Source organism: Megalopta genalis, unplaced genomic scaffold (assembly GCF_051020955.1).
Source record: "Megalopta genalis isolate 19385.01 unplaced genomic scaffold, iyMegGena1_principal scaffold0049, whole genome shotgun sequence".
NCBI classification, from domain to species: domain Eukaryota; kingdom Metazoa; phylum Arthropoda; class Insecta; order Hymenoptera; family Halictidae; genus Megalopta; species Megalopta genalis.
The window spans coordinates 229,772-244,249 of record NW_027476118.1 but is presented as its reverse complement, the minus strand read 5'-3'; the positions used below and the strand labels follow the sequence as shown (position 1 = coordinate 244,249).

General features: G+C 46.6%; 1 protein-coding gene across 1 annotated transcript; it reads left to right on the top strand.

The window, feature by feature from the left end:
• Positions 1–13,134: 13,134 nt before the first annotated feature.
• LOC143261360 (uncharacterized) lies at positions 13,135–14,174 on the top strand. Its single transcript, XM_076527862.1, has 2 exons — positions 13,135–13,351; positions 13,435–14,174. Exons 1-2 carry the CDS (start codon positions 13,287–13,289, stop codon positions 14,063–14,065), a joined length of 696 nt encoding a protein of 231 aa, XP_076383977.1. The 5' UTR covers positions 13,135–13,286; the 3' UTR covers positions 14,066–14,174.
• Positions 14,175–14,478: the final 304 nt, after the last annotated feature.

Below are 14,478 nucleotides of genomic sequence, written 5' to 3'. Positions count from 1 at the left end.
GGATATATTCGGACCACTGCCAGTCACACAGAGAAACAACCGACATATCGTCAGCATCCAGGATAAGCTCACGAAATACCTCATACTCGTTCCCCTCACTGCGACCAGAGCAGAAGACGTGGTCAACAGGTTACTCGAAAACTATGTATACACATTTTCAACACCAAAAGCTATACTCACCGATCAAGGTGCAAACTATATCGGCCAGGTAATGCAAGAGTTTGAGGAAAATCTCGGGATACAACATATCCAGACAACCTCTTGGCACCCACAAAGCAACGGATCGCTTGAACGAGCTCATGCAGTGATTCAAGATCTCCTAAAAACAGCCACAGCGGAGCACACAGAACTCGAATGAGACGAAGTTATAAAGCCCATCACACTCGCCTACAACACTAGTGTCCACGAATCTACCGGACGGACACCTTTCGAACTGACGTTTGGACGAACGGCTAACGTACCATCAGCAGTTAGCTCCACTCCAGGCACAACCTATGAAATCTTGGTAACCAAATGGAGGAAACGACACGACCAGTTGATTCAGGCCGCTAGAGAAAGATTAGAGGAGAGCAAGAGATGCAGTAAAGAACGTCATGATTCTAAGCGTGTACGTACACACCTGGTATACCGCCAGGGAGATCAAGTGTTGATCAAAGGCCATATGGCAAGAACAATAACGTCACCTTGGAAGTCAATGAACGATTACAGAAGGCACATACGGATAACATACGGCCTTACTTTTCTGTTTCAGATGCTACTAGCTCTGATTCAATTGACTAGCCTCTCCCTGGTAGAAGCCGAGATTCGTATCGAGTCACTGAACGACTCGACGATTTACGTAGAACTGCTGGGGCCGGCTAGAATATACCACGAGACATGGAATATCATCACGATATTTGACACCAACGAACTCAGAAAGGACTACGAGAAGGTAGAAGGCCAGCTATCATCACTAAGAACCAGATGCGGAAACTGTAAAGAGATGAGAGAACTCAATCAATTGAGGTAGATAGGCGAGCGCGTCCCTGGGGCTCTCCTGCCGCACTTCACCTCGTGGCGGGAGAGGCGGTTTGGCAGGCTCTCCTACCGTCCCCCCCGTGTCCGCTACCTTGTCGTGGTGGGGGGGCTTCGTGCCCTAATGATCCTCAAGGCTGTGCCGGCGGGGATTTTATTCCCTGGCAGGTTCTACCTAGCCGGAGTGGCTTGAGGTGAGGGGCCAACTAAAGTCGGACATATACCGTAAACCTGTGGTCATGTTTTACAGGAACGGGGGTCTTGCCTTAACCGGCCGGACCGCGAGGATGACAACCTCTCTAAAAAATCCCTAGCCCCAAGCAGTGTTGCGCGGTGAAGAGGGCGTAGCTGGAGTAAGCGCCAGCTATGGTTGGTGGGTGCACCAATCGTTAGCGGACAACCCCGGGGTACCTGGCGACCCCCCGGGCGTATTAGCCTTCCCCGGGTATGGCGGCTCTACCCGGGGTGACCTCCTTTCCGACCACACTCGTGGGATGAACTATGGATTCTTCTTTTTCAAAACAACCGGGGAGGGGGGTAACGAGCGAGAGGGAGAGGCGTGCGAGCCAATCGTGCGCCTAGAACGATATGTAGAGCCGGTGTCGCGGAGGCTTTCTGCCACACGCGGCACAAAGAGGCCTGCGGAGGGCCTTGGCGACTGCGACGGGGGGGAGGAGTCGGACTTCTCCGTCTCCTCCCACCACTCGTCTCAGAGCGTCCCGGGCACCTCCAGGAGGAAACGGGGCCGGCCACCGACGACCGGGGAATACGTTGGCCTCCAAGAGGCCAAACGCAGACAGGCTGAGGCTGATAGAAGCCTCATAGCGGGCATTTTCGACCCGGCTGCCCCGGGGCCGAGGCCTGCGAGATCCAGCGACCCGCTGCCGGATGAGGTTGAGGTCGCTGCGGATTTCCGGGGCCGCCCGACGCGTGACGTTGCGGCAGCAGTAATGGAGTGCCTGGGCGATGTGGCCAGAATCTCCAGTGCTGCGACGGGACTGAAGGCCAGTGCGGTGCGGTCCCTCCGGGCGGCGGCCCTGAGCAGCCGGGTGGGCGTTGCGGAGCTGGCAGTTCGGTCGGCTCCCAGCGCCACCCGGCTGTTGGAAGCCGAGAATGCCCAATTAAGGGAGCAGTTGGCGGAGTTGCGGGCTGAAGTCGCCCGACTCCGTTAAGCGGTGGAGGCGGGGCCGGCTGTTGCCGGGATGGCTCCGCCGCTGCCCCCTTGTGGGGGCAAGGGATTGCTGCCGGATATCGGCGCTCGGGGGCCCCAGTCCCCTGGGCGAGGAGGGTCCTCGCCCCCACCCGCGGCTGTGCCAGCAGATTTGCTGGCACAGATCGGCTCCCTTATCGATGCCAAATTGGCATCGTTCAGAAGGGAGCTGGTCCCGCGGGTGCGAGGCCCACGATCGGCGGCACCCGTGCCGTCCGCCCCACCCCTGCCGATGGACAGGAGGGGGGGAAAGAAAAAGGGTGGCAGTGGGGGAGGGACTGTGGTCGCTAAGGCGACACAAATGCAGCCCGCCCCTACTGTTGCGCCGCCCTCCACCACACCTCCAACTGAGGTGTGGTCAAAGGTAGTTGGCCGGAAGGCCAAAAGGGCGGCTGCCGCAGATAAACCTGCGGCAGCTGCCAAGGCTGCTTTGACCCAGAGGGCGGCGAGGCGGGTGGCACCGGCTGCTCCCAAAAGGGCTCCCCTGCCGCCGCGTCCGCCCCGCACGGCTGCCGTTACTCTAACGGTACCGGCCGGCGGGGCGATGAGTTACGCCGAGGCGATGGCCACTGCCAGTTCCAAAATAGACCTGGCAGAAATTGGCATCGTCTCGCTGAAGCCGAGGAGAGCGGTGACGGGGGCAATAATTTTAGAGGTCCCCGGAGCTGATGGAGCAGCCAAGGCCACTGCCCTGGCCTCTAAGATGGCTGATGCGCTGGCAGGGACCGGCGTGAAGGTCGCGCGCCCAATCAAAAAGGCCGACCTTAGGGTGCGCGGCCTGGTCGACTCGACCACGCCGGTGGAGGTCGCCGCAGCTGTCGCCCGTGTGGGAGGGTGCGACCGGGGGGATGTGAGGACCGGCGAAATCCGGTCTTCCCCCTCTGGTTTGGGCACCCTCTGGGTCCAGTGCCCTGCTGCGGCCGCACGCAAAGTTGCGGTCGCGGCAAACTGACAGTGGGCTGGACCCAGGCGACAGTGGAGGCCCTCAGCGTTGGCCCCGATCTGGCGGACTGCCAGTTCGGCTTCCGGGAGGGGCGATCGACGGTCGACGCAATCGACCGTCTAAAGTCCCTCTCGGACAATGCCGTGGCACGGGGCGGGGTGTGCTTGGCGGTGTCGATCGACATCGTCAATGCGTTCAACACCCTGCCCTGGTCCGCCATTAGGGAGGCCCTGGTTGAACACCAGGTGCCTCCCTATCTGAGGCGGGTGATCGGGGCCTACCTGCGGGACAGGTGGGTGGAATACCCGGGCCGGTACGGGACGATACGGAGGGAAGTGGACTGCGGGGTCCCACAGGGGTCCGTGTTAGGACCACTCCTGTGGGACCTGGGATATAACGCAGTCCTGGAGAAGGCCTCCCTGCCCGACGGTGCCACCTTTGTCTGCTATGCGGACGACACGTTGGTGGTCACCGTCGGGGACACCTTCGAGAGGACCATCCGACGAGCGGAGGTTGCGGTGGCAGCCGTCGTCGCGAAGATCCACGATCTGGGGCTGAAGATGGCCCCGGAGAAGGCCGAGGCCGTCTGGTTTGGACGGCCTCGGTCGCGGCCACCGGCCGGATCGTGGATCTGGGTTGGAGGAGCCTGCGTCGAGGTGAAGTCCAAGATCAAGTATCTCGGACTGATCCTCGACAGCCACTGGAGATTCGGGGCGCATTTCGGCCGCCTCGTCCCCCGGGTTGAGAGGGCGGCGGCCTCGCTCGGCCGCCTGTTGCCCAATCTCGGGGGACCGGATAACATGGTGCGTCGCCTATACCTAGGCGTGGTGCGGTCCATGGCCTTGTACGGCGCCCCGATCTGGGCGCCGTCCGCGAGGGCAAGCCGGCGCATCACTTTGTTGTTGCGCCGGCTTCAGAGGTAAATGGCCCTTCGCCTCATACGGGGTTGCCGCACCACGTCTACCGTGGCGGCGCTTGCTCTGGCGGGAGAAATTCCCTTCGAGCTGCAGGCGGCGATGCGCGCCAATAGCTTATTCAAAATTCACGTTATAGCTATCATCGCGATAAAAGACGGATACATTCTTATACCAGAACGCGAACTCGTGTTACATGCAATATGCGATAAGAAGACCACACGCATCAAAATACGACGACCGACCATACACCGCTCTACACAAGACTACTCACTCCTGGGCGATCAGTTCTCACACCATTTGACAAAAACATACGAGTTCGAACAAACAGTAGTTTACAGACCCAACGTTACGTTACCATTTTCAACATCTGACATGCAGTTAATTCTTGACAAAATACCTACACTCCACGGCACACTAAACATCGACACATACAGAACACTCAGTACCAATTTAGACCAGATCGAACAAAATATCGAACAAGTTAAGCAGAACTATAGGCATAAGAGTTGGATTGAAATCGTAACAAAATCTACAAATTATTTAGGCTATACAGCTCTTACAATATGCATACTCTACATTTTTTACCGTTTGGGACTTTTTTCACTATTAGGCAAACTCGTTCTCAGAAACATACGTATCGAAATCTTCAGCCCCAAAATCACACACTGTGTAAATTTAGAACCCCAGGTACTTTATAACGCGAACGCACCCGCTCAAGAACTGCTGAACGCGCCACCGGGATATGAACCACCCTCAAAAGAAAGGAACCCTACGGTAAAACTAACACCTCGCAGGAGCAAGCTGGGTCTAGGACGGGGGGTGTAACGATGATCCTTCCTCCCCCACTCTTAATCTCCAAAAGAGACAAGACACAGGTATTGTAACGATGACCGTTCCTCCCCCACTCTTAAAGAGATAAGACACAGGTATGTATAGGCCATTAATTATGCGTGCGGGTAGTGACATTCTTATAATCGGCCCGGAACATCGATCACAGTGTAAAAGTTCCCACTCTAAATGTATCAATTTTATGAAACTGTTATAAAATAAACATACGCTGAAAAGCCATAGCTTTCCAGCTCCTTTTAAAAAGCGAAGTCATTCAAATACTGCGTAACAACGGCGGCCGCACAAAGATGTTCCCAGGGCCACCGCCCTGAGCACGACGGCCGCCGGGGGGCGACGAGTCACCTCAAAGAAGAGGTGAGTCGTCACCACCCCCCCCCAAATCCCAACACGGGAGGACCTCTTCTATCACTGAAACACTTCCGGTCCCGTTCACCCCGAGAAGTAAATGTTTCAGACTGTTAACCAAATTCAGGAAAGTATGGTATGAAAGATCCAAAAGCAATCCTCAAATCCTTGCTCCAAAAGTACGTCGAAATTCAGATCAATGTGGACTTACTTTTCTTGTTGGTTACTTCCACAATAGCGCCATACAGTCTCCCAGAGAACCAGTCCTCTGGATAACTGCTGAACACTGACGTGAATCTTGACATGAAAACTGCATCACTCAATTTCCATGTTGATCCAATCGGTTTTTGTTGACAGTAAAAACCGTAAATCATCAAGCAAGCAAATTCCTGCTTTCTGTATTTCCACTTCAATACTTACTAGGAATCGTGCATTCTTGCTATTTTTTAATTGTGATTAATATTTGTTACCAGTTTACTAAGAATGTATCCACTGCGGGTTAATTTTCTTGTTATGTACACTATTTGAAATTTTGTAACCCTGAATTAATCAGTAATTATTCCGAAATACTTTGGAAATTGAAGTCGATAGTTATGAAGTTAACTTATCATTCTTTGAAAATGGCTATAGTTGCCTTTAATTTATACTTAGGTAAGTATCGTTGTCGTATCCAGCCATAGTTGTCTTCGACTACTGACACCAAGCAGCAGTAATATCATTAATGCATTTCCAATAATTTGGTTTCTATGAATAACCTAAGAGTGGGTGTTGCACTGCTTTTCTTCCTCCATATTATAACCATTACAGAAAAACATTTAGTTATTTCGGGCGCGTAGAGTACAAGAAATGTCCTGCAAACTACCAAGAATGCACAGCTCTGCAGTAATATAAAATGGAGTATTCTCAATCTGAATGTTCCATTTAATGCAACTCTTCATTTGTGGTGAATTTACATGTTGGCGATTCCATTGCTGATTCCGAATATTGGAAATTTGTCGAGCAACAACCCGACCCAACTATAAATTTTCCAATACAGATCAAGTACACTGGATGCCCCGTGTGTCTAAAATCAAATTGATCAATTTTAGATCGCCAGTCGATTACCTCCTCTTTACTGGTATCACTTGGATCGATGCATAAGAACTCTAGCGCGGCGTTAGTTTTTTTACATTAAGTCGAGCTCAGCTGTTCGAGCTCGACGCCGGTCCAAGTAGACAAACCGTACTAAACACATCAAACAGTCTTCTGTTTGTATCATTGCAATGTATTCATCACTTAGGTTATCCTTCCAATATTCACAATATCAAATCCATTATCTATTTTCCGTCGTCTCCCTTGCAGCGCTGTTCGTTATGACATTGCCGTCGTGCACTGTAACAAACGTTCAGTGCTTCTTTTAGTTTTCGATATTCACAACGAAATAAATAGGCCCTCACACCGCGACCATGGCTAGTTTTCATTTGTCATCAGTTATCAGCTACTGTTACGTAGATACATGTAGTTACGCTTGTAATACTTTTGCGCTTGCAGCCTAGCTTCGCTACAATCAATTGCGCTTGCAAATTTCGATATAGCTTTGTAGCCATAAATTGATCGCTTAATCGTATCATTCATGACCTTCACGACACATTATCACAATTCATCATTCAATTGTATATCATCTATAACCTCCTCTGTACGAATCTTATTGGTTAAAACGTATTTAGTGTTATTACACCAGCGTTTTTTACCATACAGTCCACTATCCAATTCATCCTTCCAATCCTTCCTCCAATTCAATCTTCCCAACGAAAAGATACATTTGCAACATATTTGGAAATTTGAGAAGAATAACAAACTAGTAATTTTGGAAATTGTCGAACATTTAACTTATTTCTGCACTTCATGAGCCTTCCCGGGTACTACATATTTCCAAAACTTCATCCTCCGGTTACGTAAACGTATATTGTGAGTCATGTACCCTCGAAAGGGTACAATGACGAATTTTCAGGGACCGAGGCAAGTACGGGCATTCCCATTACCGTTTTTCAAGAAAATTCGGGCCAGTTTCACGTCAGGTTCCAACGAAGTAACAGTTACAAGACTGAGTCTGATTCTCTTGCGAGCAACTCAACTGAGTACAAAAAGGATTTTCGTTAATATTCGAACAAGATACAAAACACAATAACTTTTTTAGAACTTGTCAAAACGACTTGAGTAGGTATATAGGTTTCGTTCTGCAATCAATGGTGAGGGGAAGGCTGAGCCGGTGGGGTAAAGGGAAGGAAGCATCATCGTGAGCGGCACGCGTCGTGTGGAGGGGGGAAGTCACCGATAAGGAGTTTTGCGGTTTTGCATCCGGAGAGGTTCTCGGACGCCTTACCCGGAAGTTGCTTATCTTGCGAAGCGATATCGGGAATTTTGGTTTCGTTTATTAGATTTCTTAAAGTATGGTTTTTTTTATCTCGGTTTATACCGAGATACAATACTATTATTGTAGCGAGCGAGCGAGAGAGAGAGAGGGGAGGATGCAGCGGTTGTTCTCTCTCTTGCAAAAACGATGCATGATTTTTCTCGCGCGTGCGTTAGGCGCGACGCATTTATAGAAGTTTGTGGTTTTGTATCCAGAGAGACTCGCGGATGCTTTACCCGTGATTTTGGTCTCGTTGAGATTTCTTAAAGTAAGTTTTTTTATCTCGGTATAATATTGTAGCGAGCGAGAGAGAGAGAGAGGGGAGGATGCAGCGGTTGTTCTCTCTCTTGCAAAAACGATGCATGATTTTTCTCGCGCGACGCATTTATAGAAGTTTATGGTTTTGTATCCGGAGAGACTCGCGGATGCTTTACCCGCGCTTGCGAAGCGATATCGGGGATTTTGGTCTCATTAAGATTTCTTAAAGTAAGTTTTTTTTTATCTCGGTATAATATTATAGCGAGCGAGAGAGAGGGCTGTATTGCAGCGGTTGTTCTCTCTCTTGCAAATGATGCGGACAGAGAGAGAGAGAGATATTTTTTCTCTCTCTTTTACTGTTTTTTGCTTTTTCCCTTTGCAGCGAACATTTTATTCGATACTGAGTTGAGTATTGGTATGGAAGTTGGTTCGTTGAACGTGCCATCGTTGCAATCGTTCGCAACGTCTAAGATATTTGAACACGGTGTTCATAATTTTTCGAGCATTGCTCGACGGATTTTTATCCGATATTGTGATGTTATTTTGTGCGACGTGTACTATGTTTTTCGTCGGAGATATCAATTCATATATCGATTCAAATCGCGAGACTTGCTCGATTACGTGATATACAATAGTATTGATGTTTTAAAAGTAATCGTTCCTTTGAGCACGCAATGTCGTTCGAAGAGATGGTTGAAGAGGATTATTTTTAAATACCGTGAAGAAACTGATTATGTTTGCGTCGAACCAGTGTTGATACCATTATCAAAATTTGAACGGAGTATGACCAGAGGTGATTTCCTCCCTCCATTGAACAAAGTAAAGAGAAGATTGGAATATTCATTGCACGACGACGACGATGATTGGGATATTCGTAAAATCAAATGGGACATTAATTTACCGACCGAGAAACTCAATGCTTCACGCGTGAAATTCATATCGAAGTATTTTTCATCGAGTGACGAAGATACGTCGTGAGATGATTCCTACATTACAGAATTTGGTTTGGGGATACGTCATAAACTTATACCTGAACGATCAATTTCTGCTCGAGTGGAAAACAGCGACGGAACGTCTAATGCGAAAAGATTTGACGAGTCGCGTGAGTTTCATCTACACGAAACGATTTAGCCAAATTATAGTGAAATGGCCCGCGATCGATTCACCGTCCGCGATACTACATATCATCGAGATGGAAGAGCATCGCGTGGTTGGTTGTATACTGTAGTTACGTTCGTGAGAACTGGAAACTTAACCGACGACGTGAAATCAAAATTGAAAAAACTTCTTTTTAATAATTGATGTGAGTTAATATTTTCACAAGATGACGCAAGTTTGCAAGGACATGTTAAAATCGTTAACACATATGTCAAGGTTGATTCGAACTGTGGACGAGTATCGCGAATGGACGAAATCATGTATTGAATGTTTACAATGGTGTAGGAAATATATGAACATTGTGAAAAGAAACGAAGCATCCATAGGTGTAAAATCGAGTTTGCTGTCGATCATGTGTCGTATGAAAACTTTGAAGGTCTCGTTAGATCATCGGTTTTCATCACGCGTTGGTAGTGGTTTGTATGGAAACGTTGGCGCGAGATTATCGACTCTTCGTTGGGAGAACATCGAGTCGGCGTTTAAGAATCGTATATCGACCGGCGTTGTGATCAACGTCGAGCATGTCGATCCACGTAATTTCTTGCAACACGCGAAGCGAATAGTTACGAATCGTATTACAGAACTTTTGAACGTTCATTTGTCGTTAAAAGTGAACGTAGTATTGGAGGCGGAATTTGTGCTGCGCGACGAGGTTTCGGTGAAAAGTTTTAGCACGCGAAACGTCGCGCTCTTTCATTCGTCGAATCTACGTCGCTGGTATGCGAAAGATGTTGTGCCAACGCTTTTGACATCGATAGAAGAGTTTCAAGAACGAGACAGTGGATGGGCGTTATCGAAGATCCTGCATTTGATGGTGAATTCCAACAAATATCAACCGTTACAAGCAGGTTGTCAGGTATCCGTGCCTCGAACAGTGCAATTAAAGAAAGCAGTCTTCAATGTGTACAGTGACGACGATAATGCATGCTTCTATTGGGCAGTGGTGGCAAGCCTATATCCAGCTAAAAATAATTTGAATCGCACATCATCCTATCCGCATTACAGCGATGTGCTCCACACCGAGGGATTCCAATTGCCGATGTTGTTCAAGGACATACCAAAGTTCGAAAAAGCGAATGACGTTTCCGTGAACGTGTTCGAGTGAGGAGGGGAACAAGAAAGATGTCGGACGTTGCATTTGACCTCAAGGAAGCGGGAGAAACATGTAAATTTGCTGCTCATACACGACTCCGAAAACTTGCGCAATCATTATCTGTGTATTAGGAATTTATCTCGTCTGGTTTCATCTCAGATCAGCACGCAGCACTCAGATCCACACATGTAAATTTTTTTCTTTCTTCTGGATGATGGTGGTGGTGGTGGTGGTGGTGGGCGAGAAAAACTAAAATAAAAAATTATGTTTTTTTTTGTCAGGTGTCTACAGTATTTCAAATCGCAGGAAAAATTGGGCATTCACGAGATCGACTGCAGTCGAATGAACGAATGTGCTTTAAAACTTCCGACGGAAGACGATAAATGGCTGAAGTTCAAGAATTATGCGTACAAGGAACCGACACCGTTCGTTATCTACGCAGACTTGGAATGCCTGCTGGAGAAACAGGAAGATCAAGGTCATGGAGCTTACTGTAGATATCAACATCACCATGCCTTCAGCGTAGGCTACTACCTCCATTGCCGATACGACAGTTCGTTGAGCGAGTATCAGGCTTATCGTGATGAGAAAGGTTGTATCACATGGTTTGCATCGAAGTTGCACGAGTTGAGCTGTAAATTGCAGCCGGTGTTTGATCGAACGGTTCCAATGGCTCCGTTAACCGCCGCGCAAATCTCAACTTTTCGTACCGCCACGTATTGTCACGTGTGCGAAGAACCACTCGGTAATGACGACGTGCGAGTGCATGATCATTGTCATTTCACAGGTGCGTATCGGGATCCGGCGCACAGTCGTTGCAATCTGAGCTATCAATCCTCGTACGTGATACCGGTGGTTTTTCACAATTTGTCCGGCTACGACGCACACTTTTTCATCAAAGAATTGGCAAACGCGTTTGAAGGTAAAATAGATGCGTTACCGCTGACGAAAGAGAAGTACATTTCTTTCACGAAACACAGTAAGAGGAATAAAGATGCGATCAAAAAATCGTGGAAGAAGTGCATAAAGTTTCGATTCATCGATTCGTTCAAGTTCTTGAATTCGAGTCTGGAGGAGCCAATTCAATCGTCTTTCGAACGATGATTTTCATCTTCTAACCAGGAAAGGCGTTTTCCCATACGACTATGTATCGACCTATGACAAATTAAGCGACACTTGTTTACCACCGCGCGAAGCATTTTATAATCAGTTATGCGACAGCGAGATATCCGACGTCGACTATTGTCACGCGAACGAAGTTTGGTCACGTTTCGGTATACAAACGTTAGGACAGTACAGCGACTTGTACTTGAAATTGGATGTGTTGTTGTTGGCCGACGTGTTTGAAAATTTTCGCGAAAAGTCGCTCGAGAATTATAAACTCGATCCAGCGCACTATTATACGTTGCCCGGTTTCGCGTGGGACGCGATGCTAACATTGACGAAGATCGAGTTGGAATTGTTCACCGACGTTGACATGCTTTTGTTCGTGGAGCGGGGAATACGAGGTGGGTTGAGTCAATGTTCGCATCGTTACGCGCGCGCGAATAACAAGTATATGTCGACGTACGATTCGGCCGAACCGTCCAGCTATCTGATGTATTTCGATGTTAATAATTTGTATGGCTGGGCCATGTCGCAGCCTTTGCCGCACAGGGGTTTCCAATGGGTTGACGATACGAGTAATTTCAACATCGATTCCTTGCCGATCGACAGTCCCGTCGGGTACATTTTAGAGGTCGACTTAGAGTATCCTCAGGAAATTCATGATGCTCACGCGGATCTTCCATTTTGCCCGATTCACGAGGTTGGGGCGTTGCAAAAGAAACTGTTGACAACGCTTAGCCATAAGAATCGTTACGTTCTCCATTATCGATACCTCCAGCAATGTTTGAGGTATAATTTAAAATTAAAGAAAATTCATCGGATACTGAAGTTTGAACAATCATGTTGGTTACGCCGTTACATAGATTTAAATACGAGGTTGCGCGCCAACGCAAACAATGACTTCTCGAAGAATCTGTTCAAACTGATGAACAATGCAGTGTTTGGAAAAACGATGGAAAACGTTCGAAATCATGTAAACGTAAAGTTGCTCTCGCGATGGAGCGGTCGATACGGTGCTGGGCGTTTAATAGCTCGACCAAATTTCCATAGCTGTACTGTATTCTCCGAGGATTTTGTCGCAGTTCAAATGAACCAGCTTTCTATTAAATTTTATAAACCTATTTACATAGGCATGTCAGTGTTGGACATATCTAAATTACATTTGTATGATTTTCATTATGGCTACATGCTTCCAAATTTTCAAGAAAGATGCAGGATTTTGTACACGGATACGGACAGTTTAATTTATCAGATTATTTGCGACGACGCGTACGAGATGATAAAACGTGACATTCACCGATACGATACTTCCAATTATGACAGAAATAACGTGTACGGCGTTCCGATCGCGAATAATAAAGTATTAGGATTAATGAAGGACGAGAACGGAGGTAAAATCATGACAGAGTTTGTGGGTCTTCGCTCGAAAATGTATGCTATTCGGGTACAAGACAAAGACGATGTAAAAAAGATTAAAGGAATTAAGACTAACGTGACGATTAAAAATATAACTTTCGACGACTATTTAGCATGCCTTCACGATCATTTAGAAAAATCAGTTTGCGTTAAATTGATGATGTCTATACAACATCAAGTGTATTCAGTATCACAGAGTAAATTAGCATTGAGTCCATACGATGATAAACGATACATTTTAAACAATTCGATCGAAACCCTTCCTTGGGAACATTATAAAATCGCGAAAGGGGGAGAGGGGGAGGCAGGAGGGAGAGGGAGTGGGGGGGAGTTAGAAAAAATAAAAGTGGTTATATAATTTCATCGATGTTTCGAATCCCGTGTTGCGCGCGCGCGTGTTCACTTTTATTTGTAAGCGGAAAAGGTGCGTATACGCTCCTTGTATTGTTATCTTGCGTGTAAGAAGGGGGGAAAATGGTAGGGGAATTGTATATATAAGCATTTGGCATTGCGTACAGCGAGTAGTGCGTTCTACAGATTACTTTCTTATAGCGCAGTTGTTCTTCAGTATTATAATATTCACAATGTCAAATCAAACCAATAATTTTTTACATAAAAATGGATCTCACAACGATTATAAAAATTATGGGTAAGTAAAAGAAAGTTTGAAGGGAATAAAATGTTCCTTTTATGAAAGAAGAAAAAAAATATTGTATGTTATTTCTTTTATAGATACTCCATTTCGATGATACGGTCGTTTCAACAGTCGCAACCCCAGTCGCAGCAGAAGCAGTTGCAGATACCGCGCAACGCACGAATCTTGGGTAGAAGATACTCCATAGCCGGCAATTATTTCAAGTTCCTTGAAATTTGTGTACGCGTGGATGAAAATTTGCGCGTCGAGTTTGTCTTGGGGGACAATCGTGGAACAGAGATTTCTTTTTCAATGGCTACGTGGAAACTGCTGGTGAAAACTAGAGATTATATTCACAATTACTTCGACGCGGACAAGAAGGAAAAACAAATTGATGAGACTTTATCGTTACAAATTGTTAATTTTAATGGAATGAGTCTAATCAAGTTGTTCGATTCTCAAGCATCGATTTATGTTACGAAAGAGACGATGGATAATTTGTACAAATTAGAGTTATGTATGGATCATATGTATTCATGGTTATTAGAAAATATTCCAGAAATTCAGGATAGATTAGCGAAGCTCGTTGACATTGTAAAAAACTCCAATAACGAGCAGAATTATGCGACCGTAATTTTTACAAACGAATTGTTCGAACGAAATTGTCTGATCGATTGCGAATTGTTAGCTTTATGTTTAGATCTAATCGTATCGAAAGCGAATCGTTGAACTTGTGTGCGTGTGGGGGGAATTAATTAGTATTAATGTAAAAAGCATTTATGTATTTTTTCATGTTTATTAGAGAAACAAAAATAAACATTACATTATACAATTAAAGTACAGATGATTTCTTTATCCAAGAGTTATGTGACGAATCCAGCCCCAACCATTTCACATATATTTCATTTCCTTTTCGACGCAATACTTTTTCTACTAAATACACGTCGGCATATTTGGTAGCGCGTATCTCGTATTCGTAAAATCCTCCAGCGATAGGTTTGTTCTGCAAATCAACCAAAAGATACGTGACGGGGTTCGTTCGTTTCACCGTCGCGATCTTAAATACTTCCGTTGACCAGTTCGGTGTGTATCCTTTGTCGAATACGGTTTTGAACTTGCTGATGCGCACATAGTCGCCAACT